Genomic DNA, 27,420 nt, shown 5'->3' on the forward strand with positions numbered 1-27,420 from the left:
AGGCCATGGGAAGCGGGAGATGGGGATAATGTCAGGGAGTTTCCTGCCTGTTGTCAGTGTATAGTGCCCCTGGATGAAGCTGCACACATGTGCAGATAAAAACAGAAAAAGTGGCTCAGAGAAACTTTATGCAATTAAATATTCCAGGAAATTTTGTTTTGCAACAGTCTTCAAAGTGCACAGCACGTTAAGTGATAAAGGACCACAGCCATCCAGAATCCACCAAACCTTGTAAAATTGATAAGAGGTCAACAAGAAAAAAAATGTGTATTTGTGTAATGGCTGTCACACAGCTTTTCTTCTTGGGCGTAGTCATTGTAGATAAACAGCTTGCAGAGCCAGAGCAATTTGGCACTGAACCATAGCTTGTACTTGTGCTATATGCAAACTGCTTCCATAATGACAATGCACAAAATGAGAGAGAGAGAATCTAATTTCCAGAAAATTGTGAGAAATATTATTCAGCTGAATTCACCGCCCCAAAAAATCACTCACATTGGTGCAGTTGCCAACAACGTAAATCAGCACACAATACTTACTGTGGAAAATGCTTTGAGATGAGACATGGCGTTGCTTGAAATGCAAATGTTATTCACTGAGCAAAGCAAGTGGGATTGGATTCAAATTATACACTCAAAAACACTTTGAGGCACTGCTGGATGTGTTTTTTTTGGACATCTGGTGGTCACGACGATTCACTGTGGCTTTCACACAATCAAAATCAACACCGTCAGTAGCTTAGCTATTCTGCTTTTATGTTCCAAATGCGGTCTTTTGAAAGAAAATAACAGAAACCTTTCAATCCACAAATATTGCACAACCGAACAATATTGTTTTAATATAATATTAAATATTATAATATAATATTGTGCAATATAAAAATATTGCACAAGCCAAGGCTTGGGGACCCCAGAGAATATTTTGGGAGTACTGCTGGAGTTCAAACAGCTAACTAGCTAACAATGTAACCTTTACTTTTTCTCTGCAAAGTGTTTCTCCTCCCACCCCCGTCCGGTCACTTGTGGCATACCCCAGGGCTCCATCTTTGTCCACCTCCTCTTCCTCATGTGCATGCTCCCTCTTGGCGATGTCATTCGCAGACATGGGGTCTGCATGTCCCTCGAGCCTGAGGTTCCACCATCAGTGGCCACACTTTCAGTCACTACGCCCTGAAACTTTGGAACACTCTTACTCTATCCCTCCGCCTTGACCCTTCCTTCCCCATCCTCAGGCCATGCCTGAAGACCTTCACTTTGACTGTGCTTACGTCACCTCCACACTCCCCTGTGCTCTGTCAAGCGCTCAGGGGCGCTAACCTGCATGAGAGGCGCAATGTAAACGCAAGTAGGTGTGGTAACAAACTGCAATGTGGAGATTTGGGGCAATGAAAAGAAACCTTTATATATAAAAATTCACGATCACTTGATCGAATAACTGTGATTTTTATGCAAACAAGACAAAAGCATCAGTAGTTTAAATATTCTGCTTTTATGTTCCAAAGGTCTTTTTAAAAACCAATTCTTACAAAGAATTCAACAGAAAATTAACTGAAACATTTTCATCCACAAATATTGCACCACTAAAAAAAAACACATTGAAAATAAAAGGTACAACATAAAATAAAGAAGAAAAAATGCACGTTTTGAAATAATAATTGTTGCATTTGATATAGCGCCTTCTCACATCGTCAAGACATCTCAAAGCGCTTCACAGGATATACTGTAAAGTGGATTGACTGTGTATTTGTGGGCGAATTGTGGCAGCCAGTTTGCACACAGAGTGTCCCACAAACAGCCATGGAGTGAATGGCCAATTTTATTTGGGGGATATGATGGCTGGGACACCGGGAGAAACTCCCATCTCTTTTTGAATAGTGCCATGGGAACTTTAATGTCCACCTGAGTAGGCAGGCAGGACCTTGCTTGAACAAAGAATCGGTCGGACAGGGCCTTAATTGTGGTCAAGAACCAGTTAACACAAAGTAAGGAACACTATTGGTCTAAATCCATCCTCGTGGCATTTTGCGTAAGGGAGCTGTTGTAAGCATCTGCCGCTGAGAGTTAGCTTATCACTCACCGTCAGCTACTCTTGCGTGTGGGTGAGTTACAGTCTCCTGAGGTGGTGCGTTAAGAGGGAGACAAGAAGTCTCTGTGAAGGTGTAGCTGATGTCAACAAAAGCCTCCTGCATAACATGCATCTTCACAGTTCAATGCAAATCGAAGCTCAAAGATCTGAAACTCCACCTCAGTCTTTGTAAGCACGTTAAAATGTTTTCAAATTGAAGATAACACAGAAATATGCATCATCTTTCAAATCCATAATTTGTAAACCGTTTTTTTTGGAAGATCCTGAAAAGACAGCTTCTAAACTCAGACTGGATTTCTTTGCACATTTCTAACCACATGTTAATTTCTAAGGCAGAATAGTCTCACTGGGTTAGAGATGAATTGTCATTTCAGGTCTCAGATAAGTGCTGTAATGAGTGCCCCTGTTCTAAAGCAACAAACCTGTTTTCATTGGAGCAGAGAGGAACCTGAAAGAGGTGTACAGAACAGCGTAAAATAGGGAGAAGCTATTTCCATTTTTAAGAATTACTAGAGGACATAGATATATAAGTTACAAGAAAAGCGAAAGAAGAGTTTAGGATTTTTCTTTTTAATACTCTATTGTTGGGATGTGGAATATTGTGCAAAATAAGGTGGTAAAGGCAGATACCAAGCGAGTTTCAAGATGGAAATAGACCCTAGATATATGACAGAAGTTTGAAGTGGGATGAGGATAGGGCAGGCCAGTGGGATTGAATGGACAGCTTTCTCTGAGAATAAGTGATGACTCAATGGGCTGAATGGCCCCCTTCTGCTCTGTGAATCTCTAGGAATCTATGAAACCATCACTTTTATGCAAGTATCCAAACTGCTAAAATATTACAAAGAAACCCAAGAACAACAATTATTAATTCACAGTATTCTTCGAATAAGCTTTTTGTGTCTTTATACTTTAACGTGACGCATTCTGTCCATTCACACCCTCCCCACCCACACACACCATCTTTTAACGGGACATTCACAGGATGGAGACGGTGTGTGGGTGTGTGCGCGTGCGTGTGTGCATGTATAGTACTCGCTGCACAGAGTTCTGCAACAAAGTGTGAAAAACCCAGGGCTCACTCCAGTGTATTGATTGTCCATTGTTTTAAATGAAACACACACCAATAATCGCACGACTGAGTGCTCTCGGCTGACGCTTTTTAAAGATTCTAAAGATCAGGCACGCGGTTTACTCGGTTTTAAAATACTCATAGGATTAGATTTAGTTTGTGGCAAATCCTCCCTCCCTTCCCCCACCGTTCAAAAAAAAAAGGAAGCATCAAGTGCCATGGCTGCCAAATGTCTGGCAGCAATTTGATAAATTGGTAATTCAGAACGAGGATTCCATTAGTTGCAAATAATGTTCACGATGAGCTGGTCTGGCACTCAAAATGAGGATGAAACGTGGCAGCCAATTGCACACAGCAGTTTCTCATAAACAATTGTGGATTCGGTGACCACATTTTTTGGGGGGTTTATTACCGATCCGCCAATCGACAACCGGGTTCCTACTTATCGCTAGAAAAACAGACATGTGGAGTAAGGAAAGTTGCCTCGGGTTTCATAGTGCCTGGGAATCAAACCCTCTCGTTTGCGAGGCGAGCGAGCTAACCTTTAGTCCACAGGACTCCAGAATGGATTTCCATCATCACTGGCTCGGCTATGAGGATGGTCAGCAGAGTTGGACCTGGTGGAGTCTGAAGCCTGGACAGATTCTTGACCAGGAGTAAAGATTGAGAAGAACCACGGGAAGAGTTGAGGCTTCCCCCAGGTTCAGCTTCAAACCGCATTCTGCAATACCCCCACTTCCCCCGACCCACTCCCCTCCTACAACGCCCTGACGTGAAGAAGAAATTTTTTTTTTTGCACTGACAAGAACTTTAAACAAACAAAAAATACTCACAATCGAACACATGATGGAATGTCAAGATAATTTCAACTCTGATTACAAACACGCAGACTGAGCACAACTCCTTTGTCTCCCATCACGCACCTCACCCTCTCCGAAAAAAATCAGAGCTAAATGCTCTTTGAAGTGATTGCTCTCCACCCAGTCAAATAAGATTAATTTCCTCCCCCCGATACTGTTAGAAAATGCATCTCAATTTCAGATCAACTGGGATGGTAGAAGGGATGGTGGGGGGAGTGAAATGAAATTGTGCTTCAGATGTTACCTTAATAAATCTCCTTCGGTCAAAAATAAATATCTGCACATGAGAGTTTCAGTGACCTCCTTCAACAAAACTCTTGCACACGCGATCGCCCAGTAAACTGTGTGATTATCAAATCGAATTAGACAGTGACAGGTAACAGCTACAGAATTGAACCGGAAACATGAAGGAGTTGGACCCGGAGGTCTGGCGGGATGTCCCAGGGCCTGGCTGAGCACTGGAGGCAGAGTGCGGAGCGGGGTGGGTGTGGGGAAGGAGAAGGGGGTTGAGGAGGCGACATCAATGTAGAGGCTCGTCGTGTCTGGGGGCTCCCGTGGTGGCTGGATACAAGTCCTGAACTGGATCATGAGCTCTATCTTGAATTAGATTGTGAACGTTATCTAGAGCTTTTGCCTTCATTGGTATCGGGGAGTTGACGTCTTCTGGAGGGGTCGAGTCCTGCTTAACTGCAAAACAAGACCCTGAAATAAGCCGCAGAGTTCGGACAGCTGAGGTCACCCCCCCATTATAAGGCAGAAGATCAATAAATCAGATGCCACGTTAAAGCGGCTCAGGGTATAAAAATAGCTGCCGGTCGCTGCTGACATCACTAAGTGCAGGAAAGCTGCCGGTCGGCGGTGAATATTGTAAATTTATATTTTTTGTGGAAATAACATTAGATTAGAAAAGCTACAGCAATTCAGGGGGGTTAGAAATGGCCTGTTAAACTAAGGCGAGAGATTGTGAGAAAATAATCTCTTAAACACCCAATGCAGTTAGTCGGAGGAGCCTTCTGGTTAGAATCAAGGAAGCACAAATTCCTGGTAACATTGTAAGCTACATGGTCTGCTGTCCCAACTGAAGGCCAACAGTCAGTTCAAGCTGAATCGATATTGTGCAGAGTTTAATTGGGTAAAACCTAATTAAAATTAAGGTTTAAAAATAGCACACATGATATAGTTCGGGGCAACTAAGATAAGGTCAAGACACTCATGGAAGATTGACTCGCTTCCCGGAGGGAATGGGCCATATCGATCCTTTTGTGTGCTATAGTCATTGCTATATAAAGTAGATGTATATCAAGGTTTGTTTACTTTTGAAGTGGTCTTTGTCTAAACGCAATTAAAGTCTCTGGCGAACTTCTTACAGCTCTATCAGGAGGGCAGCCGCAAAAGAGCCATCACCCCAGGGCGCCAGGGGGTCTTTTGCACCTGCACATAGTGCCAGAAGTGGCCATACATGGTTCAACCATGTTACTTATATCCAGAACCACAGTTTACTAGAGCGCTGCATAAAGGAGCCCCGACTGTGTGTGGGGAATAGAACCACAATGACCGACAGAGAAGTCAGGCCAACGGGTATTCCACAGGCAACACGAGGGGATGAGTGGCTCGGAATAAGACTCTTCCGTAAGACGCACTTGGTCGATTGGAATTTTTTCGTTATTGATTTTGTTTGGGGGAAAAAAAACCACAATCGATGTAAAATTGTCATACAACGCCCACAGGGCACAAACCTGGGTGGAATTTCAGCTCTATTTTGGGACCCTTCTGGCCTTGCTTCTTCTGCTCCATCTGCTGCATGGCCTGTACAGGGTTAACAACAGTTTGGAACATTTGGTCACATTCTCGGCACGAGAGGAGGCTCCCTCCGCACACGTGATGCAGAAGTGATAGAGAGGTGTATAGGAGAGGGTGGGGGACATTCGGAGGTTCATGTGGAGTATAAACACTGGTACGGAGTAATTGGACCAAATGGCCTGTTTCGACAATATACCAGTCTGTGTAATTCTATCTAACATAACAATCAAACACAACACTCACTGAGCCAATAGGGATTCTATTGACCAGGTTTTTTGTGGTGGTGGGGGGGGTATGGAGGTCCGTTAGGAGTCTGACACAGGAAGTCCGTCTTAACCACGCTTAAGAATCACTGAACCCAACAACTGAGAGTTCCACGTGTGTCTGGTTTCTGAACGTACATCTCTACAATTGGGGGTGAAGAAGTGTTTTACCAGCAGCAAGAAGGCCGGCAGCTCTAGAGAAAGCAATGGAGATTGTGCGGGGCAATGGGTTTGAATAACAACAACTTGCATGGGGGAGTGCGGGGAGGAACTCTCCCACGAGCCTCTTATCATGGTTGAAAGGCTCACCCATAACAAGATGCTGTCAGTGATAAAGCATTCCTCAGGGGACAACAATTTTAGGGGAGGAGGAAAACGGTAGCAGGTGATTGAACTCAACACTCGCCTCGTGGGGGGGGGGATAGGAGTGGGGGCTGCTGGGGGGAGATCAGGCAGGCGTGGGAGGTGTGAACCAGGTACCTGGTAGAGTTCGTGTTTCTGAACCTGAAGCTGGTTGTGCTGTGACTGCAGCTCCTGGTGTTGCTTCATCAGGTTGTGAGATTTCATGTTGAGCTCGTCCTGCTGCTTGGCCAGCCGACTCTCAAACTGCCGCAGCTCGCTCTCCGAGTAAAGGTCCTGCTGGTCCAGTGTCTGTGGAGCAAGCCACCCGCAAAGCACGGGGACGTCAGGCGTTAGTCAAGAGAGTCGCAGGGATTACAGCCAAAGCGGCCATCATCATCATCAACAACTTGCATCGCCCTTCACTTAGGGTAACGTCCCGTCGAGCCTATGCCATTGCCAGCTCCTCCAATGCAGCTCTCTGCTCAAGATAAAAGCAGTTATGCACTTCAATGCTGTTTGTTGGGCAATGCTTTGTGTAAGCTGGCTGCTGGGTTCACCTGCAAAAATACAGTCACTACACTTTCCCATAAACCCTGTGAAGCGCATTAAGATATCTTCTCGATATTAAATGCGAGGATTATGTATAATCTTTATGGGACCAATGCGGAGTATAAACCCCGGCATGGACTAGTGGGGCAAAATGGCCTAATTCGGTGCTGTAGACTGCATCTAATCCTTTGCACAAAACCGCTCTGAAGATCCTGACCCACATTTTGTCTGACTGGTGTCCAGCCTGTTCTGCCACGAGTCCGCCAGGGGTTCTCTGCTGCCGGCCATCAGAGAGAGGAGAACTTGGAAACCTCTTGCCAATTAATTGCACAATCTGCCATCGGTAGCAGATGTGGGAAATGGAGGGTCATGGGCAGGATTTCGACCACAAAATGCACCGTCAACTCACTTTACAATATACTCCACGAAGCGCTTTTGAGACGTCTCTAAGATGTGATAAGGCGATATATCAAATGCACGGATTACTATTAATGAAGCTCTCACACTATGTAGTTCACCATAGGCCGTGCTCACACCAGGGGCCTGGACTGCACCATATGGTCAGATCTTAACCCGCGCTCTTGGGAGTTTGCTTTACGTGATTACTCACCTCCCAGTTTTCTGGGTCTGTAAAATCTCTCTTTTCCGAAGCCTTGAGAAATTCCTCCAGAGATATCAGCCGGTCCTTGTTAATGTCGACCTGAGAACAACAAGAAAAAGATTATATTTGTATAGTGCCTTTCACGTCGGAAAGATGTCCCAAGGTGCTGGACACAACATTTCAGACCCGAGCTGGGGTCAGGGAGCGAGAAGGGAGGGGAGGGGAAGGTGGACGACTGATGGCATGGCCGAAGAGGAGGGTTTTGAAGCAGGACTTGAAGGAGGCTAAGGAGGGGCGAGGCAGAGTGACTGGGGATGGAATTCCAGAAGTTGGGGGCAGAGTGGCTGAAGGCTCTCCCGCCAATGGTGGGGCAGGTGGGTCGGGGGATGTGGAGCAGGCCAGAGTCGGCTGAGCGGAGGGAGTGGGTGGGTTGATAAGGGGTTAAGATGTTGCAGAGGTAGGGTGGGGCGAGGCCATGGAGGGTTTTGTAGGTGAGGACCAGGATCATGAACTGGATCTTCTGAAGGATAGGGAGCCAATGGAGTTGGGCGAGGGTGGGGGAGATGGGGTCACGGAGTTTGGTGTGGGAGAGGACACGGGCTGCAGAGTTCTGGATTATCTGCAGCGTGTGGAGGGAGGAGGTGGGAAGGCCGACAAGCAGGGAGTTTGCATAGTCGAGCCTGGATGTGACGAAGGCATGAACAAGAGTTTCAGCGGCTTGAGGGGTGAGGTAGTGGTGGAGTCGGGCGATGTTACGGAGAAAGGCACTGGGTTAGTATTTGACACGCATGCTCGGCCAGAATGAGGCAGAAGTGGACAATATTTTACCAAGCACAATTTCGCCTCAGCCTGAACTGCCTACCTCGTTCATGACGTGTTCCCTCATCCTCAGCCGCTCCTCCTCCATCTCCACCATGTCATCTTCCTCGTTGTTCGGATCGTAGATTTTCTCCAGCTGCAGGTTTGGAAGGGAACCAAAGTCACATTGTCGCACAAACAGCCATGAAACAAATGACCCATTTTATTTGGTGGGGGGTGGGGTGGGGGGGAATCTTGGGCAGAAACTCCCTTCTCTTTTCAAATAGTGCCATGAGAACTTTAATGTCCACCTAAAGACGTGATAATCACAAATGCAACGATTATTACTATTGTCATTTACAGCGCCTTTCACATCAGGAGGAAGTTTCCAAGTATTTCACAGGATATACTGCAACATGTACTGACAGTGTTCTTTGCAGTCAAAAGCGCAGCCAGTTTGCAGACAGCAATGTCCCACAAACAGCCATGAAGTGAATGACCAATTTTATTTGAGGGATTGTTGGCCAAGACACCAGGAGAAACTCCCTTTTCTGAATAGAGTCATGGGATTTTTAACGTCCGCATGAACAAACAGACAGAGAACTTTGGTTTAAGATCTCATCCTAAGGACAGCGGTTCTGTCTTGGCAGCTAGAACTGCATCAGCATGTCAGACTAGACTTGTTGAGTTCAATGCTGCAAGATAAATATTTGTAACAATCTACCCAGTACTTTAATCAAGACAAATGTTTGTTACTGGATTTGCAAAAGCTGCTGGAAAAGAGCCATAGAGAGCTGCGGGCAACAGCAGCTCCTGGTGACACCTGGTGGGAGAAACTGGTAACCACACACCCAAATGAAAGAGGACCCACCCAACACAAGATTGATACAATAAAGAAAAACACAGCTGCCTCTTTTGGTGAAATACTAATATAGAAAGGCTTTTACCGTAGGTGAGGTGCAGAACATTGTTTATACTGAGCCCAATCACTACGGCCGAGGGAGCTAAACAATAGTCTGTGCAGACGGAGGTTAAGGATCCCATGGCGTGATTCGAAGAGAGAAAGGAGCTCACTTCATGTTTGTATGTGGAACATCGCTGTGCACAAATTGGCTGCTGTCTTTGCCAGCAAAATACACAGTCACAGCACATCACCACACACGACAGTAAGTCCTGTGAAGCGCTCCTGAGGTGAAACATGCTAAATCAAATGCAAAGATTATGCCTCTTTTGTGAATCAGAGCCAACTGGAGCCGGGTTTGGTGAAATACGTGGGCTCCAGATCCCCACTGAAACACAATACCTCTTTAGTAAACAGAGCTTCCAACTCCTGCTCGTCCAGGAACTTGTCCCCATTGCTATCTGGTGGGAAAACAAAAATAAATTCCAGATTGCAAACGTGTCAGTGAATTAAACATCGCCATTGATTCAACATCTTGTGTTGTTATTTGAACATTCTCCTCGAACATTCTCTCGGGAATCAGAGAGTAATGTGGTCTCCATTAAGATATCTTTTACCCCAACGCCTCCCCATACACCCAACACCACCCCCGACCCCCACCCCAAAACATACTGAACTCCCCCCACCCATCAATCCTCTCCACCAGCTAATAACCACCCCCAAAACCAACCAACCAACAAGCCCCTCCCGACCTTCACCACTTCCCTCCCCTCACACAATCTCTCCCTCTTTAGTCAAAGATACGTGCCAGATTTCTGGACCAAATGGCCTGTTTCTATGCCGCTTTATTCTATGTGATTCAATGCCATTTACTGCAAGCTAAGAGCAGGACTCCAATCCTCGCTGTACCTGGCCGTGTCTCACATTTAAGAGCCACTGATCCCAGCCTCACCGTGTAGCTTGAAGAAGGTCTTGGGGTCAAAGTCTTCAGGGTCAAGGCCATCTGTTTCCTCCCAAACTTCTTTCAACTGATCCTTGCTTCCCTATTGATAACAGGACATAGCACACAGCGGGTCAGAGTTATTGTGGCAATCACACTGTAGAATTCTTGGAGAGGGTGAAATAACCCTTTAGAAAACCCTCAACAAAATTCGCATCAAGTCAGCAGGAAAAGAAATCGCTGGTCCAGCAGTGCCAAGGGCAATTTCTGGGTAACGAAGGGTAATTTCCGACTGAAATGGGTTAACAGGGAGGGTGATTGAGGCTAAGGCTCTGAACATGGTACACAACAATTCATTATAGCTCCTTATTGCTTGGTGGAGATGTCTCAAAGTGCTTCACAAGTTTTACTGGAAGAAGTGTAGTGACTGTGTATAGTAGCCAATTTCTACACAGCAATGCCCCACAAACAGCCTTGGAGTGAATGACCAATTTTATCTGGGGGATTGTTGGCCAGGACACCGGGAGAAACTCCCTTCTCCTTTCAAATGGTGCCATGGAGCCATTTGAATAGGGAGACAGAACCTCAGTGTAATTTCTCATCTGAAGAATGGCATCTGTAACAATGCAGTACTCACACTGAACTAGAGTGCCAGCCTTTGCCAGACTGTGTGAGCTCAAAGTCCTGACATGGGACTTAAACCCATAGCCTTCTGACTTGGGAGTGCTACAAACAACAACAACAAGATTCTATTTATAGAGCGCCTTTCACGTCGGGAGGACGTCCCAAGGTGCTGGACAGTTGGGTCAGGACCCAAGCAGGGGGGAAATGGTCAGGGTTAGGGGTGAGGTAGTGCCGTAGTCTGGCGATGTTTCGGAGGTGATGGAAGGCGGTGCCAGTTGTGGCGCGGATATGAGGAAGAAAGGACATCTCAGGGTTGATTTTGCGCACATTGAGCTGAAAAAGTTGTCTCTCGTCCAGGACTCGATGTCGGACAGGCAGCTGTCAGGACATCGGTGGTCGTGGAGTTGAGGGTAGAGGAGGAAAGGTAGAGTTGGGTGTCATCCGCTTACATGGACGCTAACCCCATGTCTGCGGATGATGTCAACAAGGGGGAGCATATAGAGGGTGAAGAGGAGGGGACCGAGGACAGAGCCCTCTGTCCTGAGCCAGATTGATAATTAGAGTAAATCTAGACTTGGACAGAACCACCCTTTGCTTTCTCACCCCCTTTACGTGAAGAAATATCTTACTGGATGGTGAACTTTGGGGTGGTCCCTGTGTTTCTTTTTCATCTCCTCAAACCGCATCTCTTCCTCTTTCCTCCGCACATCGTCCAGTGTCTTCAGATATTCTCTCCGTTCATGCTCCTTCAGCATCTCGTACTGCTTGAACTCTTCGTGTCGGTCCCGGTCATAGTTCTCCAGGTCACTGGTGGCCTGCGCAGAGATGAGACTAACTTAAGACACAATACGAAACACAGACAGTAGCTTTTGCATCCTCCATTGTTCATGCACACTCACCACTGAAATTAAGACTGCAACATCCCTAATGGGCTACAGGGTTAAGAGCAGCACTAGGGCCAGGCTATTAGGGAACTTAGGAGGGACTTAATCCCACAGAAGGTGGTGAGAATTGTGAACTCACTGCCAGGACCCTGGGGTCAGAGCAAAAGGCAATATATTTAACAGAAAACTTGATGCATAGACATGGGAGAATAGAGAAATACAGGAGAGGGGAAAGCTCATGTGGAGCCTAAACAGTGGCATGGACAGATAGGGTAGAACGACCTATTTCCGTGCCATGTCACCGCTCCACTCATTAGCTGATCTCAGCCTGTGCTGAGTCAATCAATGTCAGTCCATCTCCTGATCGTTATTTATAGCAGTGGTGGCCAACCTGTGGCCCACGGGCTAGGTATTTTGTTGGCCGTCCATAAAGGTTGGCCACCACTTTAGAGCTCTACTAAAAATATCCGGGTGCAAATGTCAGATGGAGCTGAGCAAAATGGCAGCCCCCATTGTCACGAATAAAAGCTTAATGAGGCACATTTTGGGTTACTGGAAAGAGCTCCCGACTTGCTTAAGAAATACCACAATGAGCACTCACGGTTTTGATCAACATCTCCAGGTCTTCAGACTCGAAGCTGTGTGGGTTTTGATGGTTGAGGTGGTCGAATTGTTTCAGCAAAGCATGGTGGTCTATTTTGATGTCTGGAAGGTTGAAGATAGCAGAGGTCAGTCAGCACAATCCAACTTATATTTATACAGCACCTTTCACATCAGGACATCTCAATGTGATTAACACTGCTAGCCGGACACCAGAGCTGAGGGTAAAAGCCGAAGGGAGGAGGGGAGGAAAGAGGCTAAGATGACCAAGTTGTGAACGTTCTTTGACTCTATATGTTTTTAAGCAGGATTGAGCTGGACCTTTCTGATATGTTATTTCAGGATTGGTAGCCTGAAGATGAAGTGGTTTCTTTCTTTTTAGTAGAAAATTCCCTCTTGGGGCTGTGTTAGGTTAGGGCAGCAGTGGGTAAAGTCGCTGAATTATCTTAGCTGCACTATTCGCCAGTGCGGACTATTTAAATCTAGGGCAGGTAAGGTCCCAAAATAATCCTTTCATGTAGCACAATTCCGCTACACAAGGGCTACTTTCTCTTCAGGCCATTACTCTTAGCAGACAAGGTAACCTGTACACATTTGTTCTGCTCATGATATGGAGTGAAAAGTGCGGTATGGAATTACCCAGAAATACCTACTTTACTTGACAGAAAAGACCCGTGAAGCACTTTTGAGACATTTTGTCATGACAGATATTATTATCATGCCAGGTATTGGATCTTTAATTCCTTTGCTTTCGGAGCACGCACTGAGAGGAAGGATACTTTAGCAGTGTCGAGATAGTGAAAGACAGCACTGGGTTAGGAAACATCACTTGAATGCGATGAACAGTCACTGGACTGTGAGTGCAGAGTAAATAATCCATAGTAAACAAATTAAGGTTAGTTCCTGAACAGTACCTTTTCCTTGATGCACATCCATTTTGGCTTTGATAAGCATCCGTAACCGGGCTACCTCCTGGCGTTTCAGTTCATCCAGTTTACTTCTCACCATGTGACTGACTAAGTTCAGCTCTTTAGACAGTTTCCCAGCCTTCACAAAATAAAGCAAAGAAGAGAGAGATTAACATGGAGACACACAAATGTAATCACATCTGCTTCAGAGTTACACCTAACATGGTAATTGCAACATCTGAATGAACCAAGACAACAGAGGAAGCATTTATACAGGTGAATCAGTCACATTTCGTGCTTCCAGGATCACATCTGGCTGGACACGGCTATTCACATAAACACACAATAATTAGGGATTGTTAGATGTTCCTTTATCGAGAATAAGGTTTCCCTTCACAGAACACTTTTAGAATCATTCACTCTGTATCTAACCCATGGTATAATTTCCCTGTTGGATGGGCAGCGCAGAGTGACCTTTACTCTGTATCTAACCTATGCTGTCGCTGACTGGGAGAGTTGGATGTACAGCATAAAGGAAGCATGGCTATTAGCAAACAAAAACAACGCCTCATGAACTATTCATGTTTAATATCAAAGATAATCCTTCTTCAAAAGAGAAGCAGCATTCAGTGGGTAATATGAGAATATACTGATCCATCGCTGGTTGCAATGTCACATTCTGGCCATTAGGTGGTGCTCATTCCCTCAGATAATGAAAAACAGTAATTGCTGCACCAAATCTACAATAGCCTGAGTGCAAGTATTACAATAGGGTATTACAATAGCCTGAGTGCAAGTATTACAATAGGGTATTACAATAGCCTGAGTGCAAGTATTACAATAGGGTATTACAATAGCCTGAGTGCAAGTATTACAATAGGGTATTACAATAGCCTGAGTGCAAGTATTACAATAGGGTATTACAATAGCCTGAGTGCAAGTATTACAATAGGGTAGTTTGCTGTCGGCAATCGAGTGGTATCAGCAAGACTTGCTGGGAGGGAGAGGTTAAGGGTTCATCGTGCTAGAATAGGGCAGCGGTAGGGAGGGTATTTTGGAAGGATGGGGATCAAATGGACCGAAGGATCTTCTTCATCCAAAGACCTCTCTTGTGACTGCACAAGCTACAGTAGTTTCCAGCTGCTACTATACCCTGGTGCAGGATCGATCTCCCAGACACAGAGTCTCTGCGAAACAGTCACAGCAGCTGCCTGAGATGGTCCTAGTGACACTGAAGCTGGTCTTACATTCAGTAAAGAAAAGACACCAGACAGGGGATTCCACTTTGGAACAAGACAGTGCCAGTCTTTGTATGGCACATACAGGGAGAGCCAAGTAACTCTGTTTCTCTACCAATCTACACACACACACAGCAGCAGGAGATCTAGGATAAAAGGGTTATTTATACATGTGCTGTGTAGCAACATGCTGTGCACTTTCATCAAAGTACACAACACTTTTAGACCTTAGAGGCTGGATTGTGTGAATCCGAGCATTAAAGACTTTAATACAATTTTAACGAGCTTTTCAAATGCTAATATGGAAATATTAAGGCGCTGTGACTTGTGGTGTGAGCAGCAGGGACCATATGTAGCACATTATAAAGTATCAAACCTCTTACAGGATCAAAACACAGCAGCCTTGCTAGTGGCCTTCTGCCATGGCACCAAATACGGCAACTCTCGGCAAACGGGTGAACTTGACCAAAGTTCAGCTGCTGTGAGCAGAAATGAGGAGACTCTTCACCCACCCAAACCACCCCCTCCCCCACTTCCTTTTTTCCTCTCTTTCCCCATCAATTTTTCTCCCCTCCCTCTCCTCCAGTGGAAATACAATGGGAGGGGAACGCTGGGAATCTGAATCAAAAATCAAACAGGACCCAAAGGAGAAAGGCAGGGAACATTTTGGATTTGACCTTTTGTATCTCAATATGCGAAGCCTTCACTGAATAGAAAAATAGTGTAACAGAAGGGAACAAGGAAAGGGCATGGGACTAAATGGACTGACTGTTTGAGAAAGTAGGCACAGTGGGCCAAATGACCTCCGTCTACTCTGAAACATGTTATGGTTAGGCACTTTTAACCTGTATCTCCTGCTCGCTTGCTGCCCAAAGTACCTTGATCTCTTCTATATCCGCCGTCTGAAGCTTCTTCCGAAAATGCTTGTCCGTTTCCAGCACATCAATCACTTCCCTGAGGTAGCGATCATAATATAAGCCAGTGTCCTGCGCAGAAAGGGAAAACAGGGCGATGCATTAACGTGTGAACATCAATGCAAAACCCAGAGCTTGGATAAGTTAATAAAAATATTACACTTGATATAGTGAAATAAATCAAAATTTCACAGATTCATTGCTGAATGTACTAACTGTATTCATAGGCGAACGTAATATTCACATAGCAGAGTTCCATAAATATGAAGCGATTGACCAACTTATCACCAATTTATGTGGAGAAATGTTTTTCTTTTTCCAAATGGTATTGTGGGATCTTTAAAATCCACCTAAACTGATAGTGGACAGAACCTTGGTTTCAGGTCTCTCATCTGAAGAGCAGCACTTCCGACTCTGCAGCTGTCCCTCAGACCTGCACTTAGTGTCAACCCGCAGTGTGAGCTCAAGGTTTGAACCCGCAACCTTCTGACCCAGAGGCAAAAGAACTACCAACTGAGCCAAACTCACAAGGTTCAGTATGGAAGATAAGAGTACACCGTAATGCCGCACAAAACCCAACCTACACAAAATGCCTTTCCCTACAAACCATAAGGATGGAACGCAAGACTGAGAAATGTGGTTATATGAAAAGCTCCTTGTAAAAACTGTAATAATAATCCTTGTATTTGGTACAGCACCTTTCAAGTCAGGAGGTCGGCTCAAAGCACTGTAACATGTAGTGACTGGATTTTTGTAGGTGAACATGGCAGGCAGTTACCACACAGCAATGTCCCACAAACAGCCATGGAGTGACTCTTACCTGGGAGATTGTTGGCCAGGACACCAGCAGAAACTCCCTTCTCTTTTGAGTAGTGCCATGGAATCTTTCATGGCCACCTGAACAGGGACAGACAGGGCCTCAGTTTAATGTCTCACCCGAAGGAAGGCATCTCTGCCAGCCTGTGTGTTTGAGTGTTAGCCTGGACTGTGAGTTCAAAGTCTCAATGTGGGACAAAGAGCACATTGTGGATGTGGATGCCAGATTTATACCCAAAGCCAGAAAAGTGAAGAGGTAGGAAATGAGGTGAAAAAAACCCACACATTGCAAAGCCAGCCATCAGCACTTTCAACAGGTCAACACTATTCAACCTAGCCAGCGCACGCTGCAGTTCCAAAGGGGGAAGCAGTTTATTTGGGCAAATGGCTTTATAGTCATATCCAGCAGCCGCAGACAGACATGAACTTGTGGACCCAATAGTTCTGGAATTAAATAGCTTCATTCATAAAGAATGCCCAGCCCCTGTGGGAGCTCTGCCAATTCACTTATGATTTACGTCAGTTCAAACTGCATGTTATAGGGAAAGATACCGTCCCATTCTCAAAATGACTATTGCATTCTACATCAATCAGCAAGTGCAGGACAGAGAGAGAGAGAGAGATACTCAATGGTTAGTCATGCAAATAAAATACAACTGGCCACATTTTGGGGGTGGGTGGCAGTACAAGGCAAAGCAGCGAGAGGAAGCTCTTGGTGCAAATACAGAACATTTCACCTCAATGTGAATGAGTTTATCAACAATCTGCTTAGGGCCAGTCTTGCCTTTTGTCTACCCCAGCACATTTTGTGCCATGAAACATACTGGGTTGAGACAACGCAAATCACAGTGCTCCTGACACCACGGTTGTTTTAGGAGCAGCGCAATTCATAGCCGCTGTAGTAATAACGCGACGGGTGGGAGCCAAATGGGACTCTGCTCTCCCCTGGCCAATATAAAGCTCTTTCGCACTCAAAACAAGCAGGAATCAAACCTCCTCATCCACACCACTCCGTTGTTGGAAGCCAAGTCACTTAATCCTGCAAATATAGGCAAACCAAACATACCACACACACAAACCTCAGCTTTATTGAGACACTCTTATCATAGAGAGAACTCAAATTAGGTTTTGCTAGTGTAAAAGTACAGTCTTTAAAAAAACCTTCCATTGCACACAATTTAGGCTGAACACCTGAGTAGATCTGAGATGGAGATTCTCACGTACTGTACTTGATGCAGTGAGTTCACCACAAAATCTTCCATTTACACTCACTTATTTTATAAGGTTTGAAATAATTAGTTTTTCCTCTCCTCCCCCTTAGGCTCACTGGTGATAATGGAGTATAATGGAATTGCTGTCAGTAATCCCAAAGACACGGCACATTTGAGAGGTAACTCTTTTTCTGAGTTGCTGAGTTTCTCCCCGTTGAATAGCTCTCACGCAGCAGCACATAATAATAATAATCCTTGCAATTGATATAGCGCTTTTCATGTCTCAAAGCCCTTCACAGAATATTCTGTAAAGTTAATTGACTGTATATTTGTGGGCGAAACACGGCAGCCAGTTGCGCACAGCAGTGTCCCACAAACAATCGTGGATTGAAGTGACCAATTTTATTATTGTTTTTTTTCTTGAGGTATTATTATCAGGTGAGTGAAGTAAGGAAACTTGTCCAAGGTTTTGTCCTGCTGTGTAAACAAGTTCGGTGTGGCATGACAGGCATCGAATCTGGCTTAAATAAACTATCGCCCTTCCTGACACTTCAAAAATCTGACTGCAGCCAAATGCCGAGCAAGCGAAACAGACTTTGGATGATGAACGGCACTAAAGTCCTCGTAAACCAGTGTGGAAACACAAGGAACATCGACAGTGCGCTTACGCTGCCAGGCAAGGGCTTTGTTAAGTGTCTGCAGAAGGGATCGTACAAGCTGGTTGGAACCAAGCAAGGTACTTGAGAGTTTCAATGTAGACGGCATGAATCTAATGCAGGGTCACTCAAGGGCGGCTCTATATCACTCAACAATACCTGTGCATCCAAGACTCTGTAAATCTGGACTGGTTGTCAACAGGGTATTTCAACCAGCTGGGGCTTAATCACAGCTGAGTCACCACACTGTCCTCATCTGATTTCCACAAGTCCACATGAGTTAATCGATAATGAATTGGGGGAACCCTACCTCATTAATACTTCCCCTACCCTCGGCTTCCTCAGGCCATTTGTTGCGCCCCTAACTGTTGCTCCAGCTCAGATCAGCCAATTCAGCATTGACGGAGCCTTTGGTCCATACGGATTGGCACCACATAAGGCGGAGACTTTAACCCACTAACTGGCACCTTCAACTGCTCCTTCGGCCACTTTGCTTTTATAAAACAATTAAAAATAAAGACAGTAATTGTATCAAGAGATTGTGTCAGGAATGTTCTGCATGTGAGGACTGCATACAATGCATCAGAACAGAAAGAGGCAAAGCAAAATGGTCACTGATTTCACAGCTGTTTTAAAGACCATGTTTTGTACAAATTGTCTGCCGCATTTGTACACAGTCACTAGACTTCACAGAAATTACCTGCAAAGCATTTGGGAAACATTTTAGCAGATTCGATTAAATGCTATTATTAGCTACTATCTTAACAAGTACTGTTATGATGGAAAGGAAGAAATCAAGGAACACACATGCGTCAAAAATAAGGGTCAATGATCATTATTAAATTGGACACAGAGGATTTGCAACGTGGAAAAATCTTCCAACTTCTGCAGGGATCAGTGGGAAAGTATTGGGAACGGTCTCCTTCGCCTTGATTCCCTTCCAAACCTACTGAGTCACCCGAAGATGCCACATCACCTCCTTCCAGCTCCCAGCAGCCTGACCCCATCTCTCCCGCTGCTTTGAGAGGTAGGGTTAACGATTTTATTCTACAAAGGCTTTCCACGTGAAGTGCTTGCTTTCATGCAGAGTCGAAAAGAAAATCGTTAAACTTTTCCTGAGTGTCAAGAAATACCTCATTTCTTTCCGCCACTTTGAAATCAGCCAGAATGCACACATTCGACTGATGGTTGACTGATGAATCGTTAGCTCGCAAGACATGGAACATCGCTCCAGATGCTAACAATCAGTGCTGCTTCCTCTACAGTAATGCTGATGGGGAGGGAGATGGGAGGAAATACAAACAAGCCTGATCATCAGTATTACAGGGATGAATTGCAAAGAGCAACTCGATAAGCTAGGACCTTAACAAAGCATGCAAGATACTTAAAAGGATAAGGTGAAGGGAACCCAAAGCACATTCAAATGAGGTCAGGATGCATTTCTTCACGCAAAAGGCTGTAGCGGCAGAATCAATAGGGATGTTTATAGTAGAGGTATTGGAGGTATGGTGAAAGACCAAGGCATTGAGATTACAAGGCCTGACAGGATTTAATAGAGTGGCTGAATGGTCTCCTCTTGTTCCTGTTGTCCTGTGTTCCTATCAATATTTCTGATAGACAAAGACACGAAGTGCCCACAATTAGGGACAGAGATGAGGAAGTATATCAATATTATGAATGGGGTTACCAGGAAAGAGGGAAAGGTTGAAACCAAATCACTGGACTCATTTGAGACATCGCTTGAAACTGCATTGGGAGGATGAAACCCCCCACCTCAAAAAAAAACCATATCAAAGTCGTAGTGACTGGCAAGTAATAGATTTAAAATGCATATTTTTAAAACATTTTTAAAATTGTTTTTAATGAGATTACTTTGATTTTATTGTGGCTCGAATGGTTCACCATCATTCAGGGCAATGATAGGATTTAAGCAAACTGAGTTTAAATGTGAAACTGAAATAGGAAATCCCCTCCCGCTCATCCCCAAAGCTCCTTCTACAAACTTTTGCGAGGTCTCTCCACACTCGACACATTAACGAGTATTCCGACCTTAGAGCAACAGAGTGGGCACACAGACCCCAGAGTAGAAGCCTTCTGTTCAATGCATAAAATGTGATTATTGCTCTGCATAATAATTGCAGTCCTTGATGTGCGGGTCTTGCAACTAAACTCCTGCAATGACCTTGTATGCCACATTGGGGAAACGCCTCAGTTCAACATTATGAGTGCTACCTTTGGTGATGTGGGTCACTAATGGGGTTACCTCCGATTAAAGTCACACATGGAGAAATTATTTCCACTATTCGGTGAGTCAGCACCTAGAGGGCATCAATTTAAGAAAATTAATAAACAAGTAAATGGAGAGGTTGGGAGAATTTTTTTCATACAGAGTAGCTAGGGTATGAAACGATGGTTAATCCATATTGATCTTCAAGAGGGAACGAGATAAATACCTCAAAAGAGTCAGCTTCAGGAGTAAAGGGAAAGGGCAGATAAGTAGAATTGAAAGGATTGCTCTTGAGGGAGCTGGCACAGACTTAATGGGCCTTCTGTGCTGTACGTTTCTATGTTCTATTGCCAAAGGCGCCAATGCTGAACGCTTAACATAATTTTATGTGTACCTTTTCCAGGAACCAGTTTTTACATCAAGCACTCTCCTTTGCATCTTAAATAATATATGAATTGCCATCACAATAAGTAATACTAATCCTTGCATTTGAGTTAGAGTTCTATCACCTCGCCGAGGTGCCTCAAAGTGCACAGCTAATTCCAATTTTAGTTTTACAATTTAATTTTAAAAACCACAAAAAAAGTGCAAAATGTTAAAATCCCCAAAACCCTCAAAACATTGTCCAATCCAACAGGATCTGCTGGCAACAATTCAACTGGCTTTGTCTTCTGCCACACCAATCGTTGTTACGGTTCAATACAACACAAGTAACCCTATAAACACTCCTCTTTCAGTCTTGCCCAGCTACAGCCTCTAGAACTCTATTCAAGTCCCACATCCCATAGTCTAAGCTGAAACTCCAATGCGGTACTGAGGGGCGGGGGTTGCTGTCTTTTGGATGAGACATTAAACTGAAGTCTCAGCTGCCTGTTCAGATGGTTGTTAAAGACCAATATTCACGTGCAAGTCTCGGCAATTGTCGCTGTAGAGTAAGTCACAGCTGAGCCTGACCTCTCCCCAAATACACACACATAGAATCATATTCTAAGAAGCTAATTATTATTTCAAAATGATTTTTGTGCAATAATCCTAACTTTTTCTATTTTAAAAAAACGAAAAGCCAGAATGTTTTTAAATGCTTTACCAACCAACTTTCTCAATTCAGTGAAACAAGTCACTCATTTGATCAGGCGGACTAGCCTGGATCAATGTTTTCCTCCTACACATCAAGACACAGGTTTGATTCCAGGGCCGGGCAAAACTTAGGCAAGTTTCCTCTGTTTTCCTAGCAGTAAGTAGGAACCCGATTGGTAGTTGATTGGCAGATCGCATTCCCAGGGTAATAATCCCTTCAAAAAAATCCCCCACAGACACCTTCTCCTCCCCACCACCCTGCCCTGAAATCTCCACTGTTGGATCGCACAGCTGGGAGTACCTATTGCAATGAACTGGCATTTAAATATGTATGTCTTTCCAATATAGATTGCAGGTCAAGATAAACTTGCCAGAGCCAATAAGATAAAAGAACAATGTTCTTTCCAACAGGATCCCACTGTAACAATCAGTTGCAAGAATCAAGCTGTTTTGACTGGTTGAGATAAGATTACAGTAGTTACATATAAAAAATTTGACACTACTCGGGCTTATACCATTAACCATCTGCTGCTCTGGACTTGTACCACTCATTCCTCAAACTAACTCTGTACCACATACCCATTAGCAACCCACCCTCCCATAGCACCCAATTATTCCATACACAATATGTCCTTTGCCAGTGGTGGCTAACCTGTGGGCTGCGGGGCCCATCAAGAAGCAGCTCCCCGAGAAATTGCACGAGTCGAGGTAAGTCCTCGCTCGATCAGTAGTTTCAGATTTTATTGATTGAATATTTCTTGATTTATGGCATAAATTAAGAAATATTCAATCAAGAAAATGTAAAGGTTGGCCACCACTGGTCAATGGAGAGGTTTTTATTGCTGATCTGTAGAATGATAGAAAGCCTCACGTGTGGTTCCATGGTCTCTTGTGCTGGCATCTCCACATCTATGGGTTTTATCTTATCGATTGGCACAGCTTCAGCAGCAACAAGGAGACCGATCAGTAGCCAACAGTGTAAGGGCGTTGGTCGTTTCCACCTCATCTACAACACACAAAGAGCAGCAATATCACAGAGTTCCCTGGTCAGAATCATGATATTTCAGCTTCAACCAAAAGGACCACCTCTAGAATAGCAATTTATGAAACTTTTGATTCAATTGTCAGTACATTGTGCAAACATATACATCTTAGACCTACACAGCTTAGTGAAGTAACACTATTGCTTAATGTAATACAGGCGCAAATACTTTCTGTAATGCACATGTGGTAAGGAAGGGTTCAGTTTCTTTACTGAACAAAGCAATGCAATAAAGCACCTTATAAAAGTGGAAGACTCTGTTAAATCTAGCCATAGTCATTGGGCTCCTTCGATAGTTCAGGGAATGGACTGCACCACATGATGTGTGGATCAGACAAATAGCCCAGGTTCAACCCACAGTCTGTGCTGACTTGGATAATCACAATTGGGGCAACGACAGAATACTAAAATTGTTCTCAGTGTCCCCCAGTAAGGCAGGGTCAGTTGTGGGAGGGAATTAGAGAGAAAAAAAATTAACCAGCTTTCAGTTACTTTACATTGCCACTTGCTGGAAAATTGTGCGCATGTGAATGTCTGGTATGCTCTGGCGTGGCTAAGCAAACAGCCAACCTTCGCTGTCTCATCACACAAATATAAAATGGATTGTGCACATCAGAAGCTGGGTCGAGACTGCTCAAACCCATTTCACTTTTGTCTTTGCGTTAGCAAACAGAGAGGAGCCCTTCATTATCAGGCTGGACAAGAATAAAAGGTGACCAAGTAAAATTATGAGCATTCAATAAACAATTTACAGGAGTGATTACAATGACTCTAGCTAGCAATTGTGCTTTCATTATTCATTACACTTAGGTCCATCGGAACCTTTTAATGGGGAAAGAAGAAAGGGCAAACATGCCAATGAGCAAATAATATAAAAAGTCTTGAAGTGTTTCATGGAGACAGAGTGGAAATCCAAGCAAAGTGGCAAATAGCAAGTGGATCTGGGGGAAGGTGACCAAAAGCGCAGTTAAAACTATAGCTTTTCCAAAGAGTTTTGAAACAGAGAAGGAGGCAGCAAGGCACAAGGAATTTGAGAGATTAAGAGAGTGATTCATAATGGCTACATCCCAATTACCTGAATTATGTTTATATGGCAGCTCAGCAGATATCACTCAAGTTCTCTTCCCCACTGAGTGTCGAACAAGGTTTGGAAAGTTAGAAAGACCTATGTATGTTTCTTCTATGGCTCATTTAGTAAAACTTCTAAGTCATATAAACCCGGAAAATTTCTGAGAAGGAATTTCATTGGGAAACAGTTGGGATGCTCCAATTCAGATCAGTGCCCAGGACTAATGGGCGAGAAGTGGGTTGGGATTTAATGTGGTGTTCAGTTCTTGATCGCTATCCAAAAAAAATCACAAGAGGTATGATGCAACTTACATCTGATTACAAAACAGCTCCAGCCAGTCACAAAATGCCTAGTCTTCTTGTTTCTAACTGATAGATTTTGAGGGGAGGGAGTGATGGTGGTGGTGGAACAATTACCCAACATCCAGCTCATCATTGAATTGGTCATGAGCCTGAATCGCTCACTCTGCCATCACTGCAAACACAAAACCTGCTGCCCAATAGTTCCAAATAGGATATTTTGATAAAACAATAATAATAAATAATAATCCTTGCATTTGACAATGTACCTTTCACGCAGGAGAACGTCTCAAAACACTTTGTAAGATTAACTGTAAAGTGTAGTGACTGTGTATTTTGTGGGCAAACACAGCAGCTAATTTGCACACCACAATGTCTCACAAACAGCTGTGACCAAATGAACAATTTTATCCGGGGAACTGTTGGCCAGGACACTGGGAAAGAAACTCCTTTCTCTTTTCGAATAGTACTATTGGAACTTTAAAATCGGTTCCAACGGAAAATAAGTCAAGTGCAGTTTACTGGGCTGGAGTTTACCAATAGGGCGTTCAAGCCTTCTACAGGGCAGCTGTCCTCAATGTAAAATTTTATTGTTAATTTAATTTGTATTAAGGTAACACATTTTGATTGGAAACAGCCATTTTTATTTTCTATATGTTTCCTCACTGGACACCTCCTGCTATGTAGCAGCTTGCTCCTTTGTGCCTTGGGCAGCGAGAACAGAACAGTAATTAAAACCATTTGTGGAAGGATCGATGATTGGATTCTCTAAGCACTTACATTGAGGCAAGACCAGCAAGACTCAACTGCTTGACAGCAGTCATCAGCTACAGAGAATGGACACACCATCAGCACCGGTATCTCAGGTAATGAAAAATGTAATGAGTGTGCCCAGGGCTGTGTACATTACTCAAGTTTCAAACAACACATTCCACCCTCTTCCTCCCCAACAAAAACAAATCAGTGCAAAATGCAGATTGATGCCTTTGTTTAACGCAACTGTTTGGAGGCACCTTTTGTGTCATCATTTTACACAAAAATAACGTTACACAATTTAAACTCCATCTGATGGCACTTTTGAGCTGAAAGCACTTGGGAAACTTCTTCTTTGACAGAGTGCACTCCATTCAAACCGCACATCTGCACTGAAACACCAATAACAAACTGACTTGACGTACTTATATTGAAAGTTGCTGTAACACAAGGAAGGTAAGAACTCATATACCAAATTGTAAGACCATCTTTTAGAGAGAGCTGCTTTGAGATAAAGGCATAGTGTTTTTTAATTAAGCAAAAAAGTGCTCTGGGTCACTACCTTGCAGTGAAGGGCGCTATATAAATGCAAGTTTTTATTGTTGTTTTCCGAATCATCAAGAAACAAAGTTGATCACACAAAAGAAAGTTGACCCACACAGCGCAGACAGATACCCAAACACTGGGAACAAGGAGACAAGGAACTCTCGCCCATGGGGTTATGTTTTATGTTAATAATATTCACACCGTTTAACACGCTCAATTAACATTTAATTGAGCCTTTGGCACCATTTTTTTTCCGCTCATCATTAAAAACAAATTGTACGAAATAAGGAGGGGGAGTGAAACACTTTTACCAACCAACCCACCCATCCCAAAAAAGAAAAGTAGTGTTTCGCAGTTTCCAAATTCAGCCAATGAAAACTTTTTGAACCGAACAGAAATGACAAAATAAGAGTAAATGTCTTACAATATACTATACATATCTATTACCAGTTATATTATTATATATACACACACACACAGACACACACACACACACACACAGACACAGACACACATGAAATGCAGAGGACTGGAATGTGTACCTTTGCAAGGGAAGCAATCAGGTTGAAGTTAAAAGAGAGAGAGAGAGGCAGAACTCTCAGATGGGCAAATAAATCATTAATGTTTGCAAACACACACACACACACACACCAGAGATCCCAATAAACCGAGACAGATGCGCAGCACTTTGCCCATCTTACCCTATTGCCTCCTCCTCCTCCTCACACACGCAGGACGGGTCTGAAGCTGCTGCTGGTGCAGTTGCTGAGGATGCAGAGGGCTGTGCTGCTGGTGCTGAGGATGCAGAGGGCTGTGCTGGTGCTGCTGGTGGTGGTGGAGTTGCTGAGGATGCAGAGGGCTGTGCTGCTGGTGCTGGTGGAGTTGCTGAGGATGCAGAGGGCTGTGCTGCTGGTGGTGGTGGTTGTGCTGAGGATGCAGAGGGCTGGAGCCGGAGCGCTTGTTGCACGATACCTGACGGTTCCCCCCCACCAGTTGTGAGCACCGCTGCGCACCAGCAGCAGCTCGACTTGTCAAGCGCCGCAACCTACCCTGATAGCCGCTCGCCGTCCCGCCCCCCACCTTCTGGTTGGTCGAGGTCCGCCACAAGCCCCGCCTTCCGCCCCGGGCGCGCTGCCGATTGGTCGCCGCGGCCGCCGCTCGGGCAGACGGGCGGGGGGGGGCCGGCCGGCAGGTTTGGTTGAGGCGCGGAGGCAAAGTACGTGGCGTTCCCTGGGATCAGCTCCACCTCGGGAGGGGGATGTGACGTGCGGTTGTCCAGCCTTGCTCTGAGCTGTGGTCCAATAGCTCCGAGATGGGCAAAGTGCAACCCAACCATCCACTCCCTGCGGTGTTTTTTTTTGCATTAGGACCTGTTAATAATAATAATAATCCTAATAATCCTCGCATTTGCTGTTGCGGTTTTCACGTCGGGAGGACGTCCCAAAGCGCTTCACAGAACGCACTGTAAAGTGAATTGACTGTCTATTTGTGGGCGAACGCGGCAGCCAATTGCGCACAGCGATGTCCCACAAACAGTCGTGGATTGAAAATGACCGATTTATTATTGTTTTTGGTTTTGGAGGGATTATTATTAGGCGTCTAATGTTTGGGGAGTCATCTTTCAGAGCAGTACCAGTGATTGCCAAAGCCCCACCTGAGCCCCTATGGAGCTGCGTTTTGCTTTTCCATTTGAACAGTGGCACACAACAAAGCACGCGAAATGCAAATGTTTGGGCTTATGGCTCAGCAAACCCGCCGCGCCCAGGGTCCCGTCTGACTCAGTCCGCAGCTCAGCTCGGCGCTGAAAAAAAGAAAAGCAAAGAAAAGAAGAAAAAAAGAAGAAGAAGCGATAAGGTCGCGTTGAGGTGATCGCGCAGCAACTTTGGAATTCGGCGCAAAGGGCTCTGGAGGGAATTAAATTGCTTGTTGGAGCAAGAGAATAATGCAGAAAGAAAATGTAATGTGCTTAAGAGCGTTCAAGGGAAACCCATCACAGTGCTTTAGTGGAGTCCTGTAGTTCAGTGGTTAGAGCACTCGCTTTGCAAGTGAGAGACCTGAGTTCAATTCCAGGCAGAGGGCGAAACCTTGGGCAAGTTTCCTTACTCCACACAGAGCCTAATAATAATCCCTCCAAAAAAACAAAACAATAATAAATTGGTCATTTTCAATCCATGACTGTTTGTGGGACATTGCTGTGCGCAATTGGCTGCCCAAACTTTTGCATTTTGTGTGCTTTGTGTGTGACACTATTCAAATGGAAAGGCAAAACACAGCTCCATAGGGGCTCAGGTGGGGCATTTGTATAACACCTTTCAAGTCGGGAGGGCGTCCCAAGACAAAAGGTG

General features: G+C 44.6%; 1 protein-coding gene across 1 annotated transcript; it reads right to left on the reverse strand.

Annotated features, from left to right (window-relative positions):
- Window positions 1–1,476: 1,476 nt before the first annotated feature.
- Window positions 1,477–26,124, reverse strand: LOC103174899 (nucleobindin-2). Its single transcript, XM_007887510.2, has 13 exons — window positions 25,777–26,124; window positions 22,238–22,372; window positions 15,344–15,451; window positions 13,234–13,366; window positions 12,321–12,424; window positions 11,465–11,650; window positions 10,224–10,314; window positions 9,674–9,732; window positions 8,435–8,527; window positions 7,582–7,671; window positions 6,561–6,731; window positions 5,754–5,823; window positions 1,477–4,704 (listed from the first exon to the last, which is right to left on the reverse strand). The coding sequence occupies exons 2-13, from the start codon at window positions 22,370–22,372 to the stop codon at window positions 4,538–4,540; spliced, it is 1,407 nt and encodes a 468-aa protein (XP_007885701.1). The 5' UTR covers window positions 25,777–26,124; the 3' UTR covers window positions 1,477–4,537.
- Between the last annotated feature and the right edge of the window lie 1,296 nt (window positions 26,125–27,420).

The sequence above is a fragment of the Callorhinchus milii genome, unplaced genomic scaffold (genome assembly GCF_018977255.1).
Source record: "Callorhinchus milii isolate IMCB2004 unplaced genomic scaffold, IMCB_Cmil_1.0 Scaffold17, whole genome shotgun sequence".
Classification (NCBI taxonomy): domain Eukaryota; kingdom Metazoa; phylum Chordata; class Chondrichthyes; order Chimaeriformes; family Callorhinchidae; genus Callorhinchus; species Callorhinchus milii.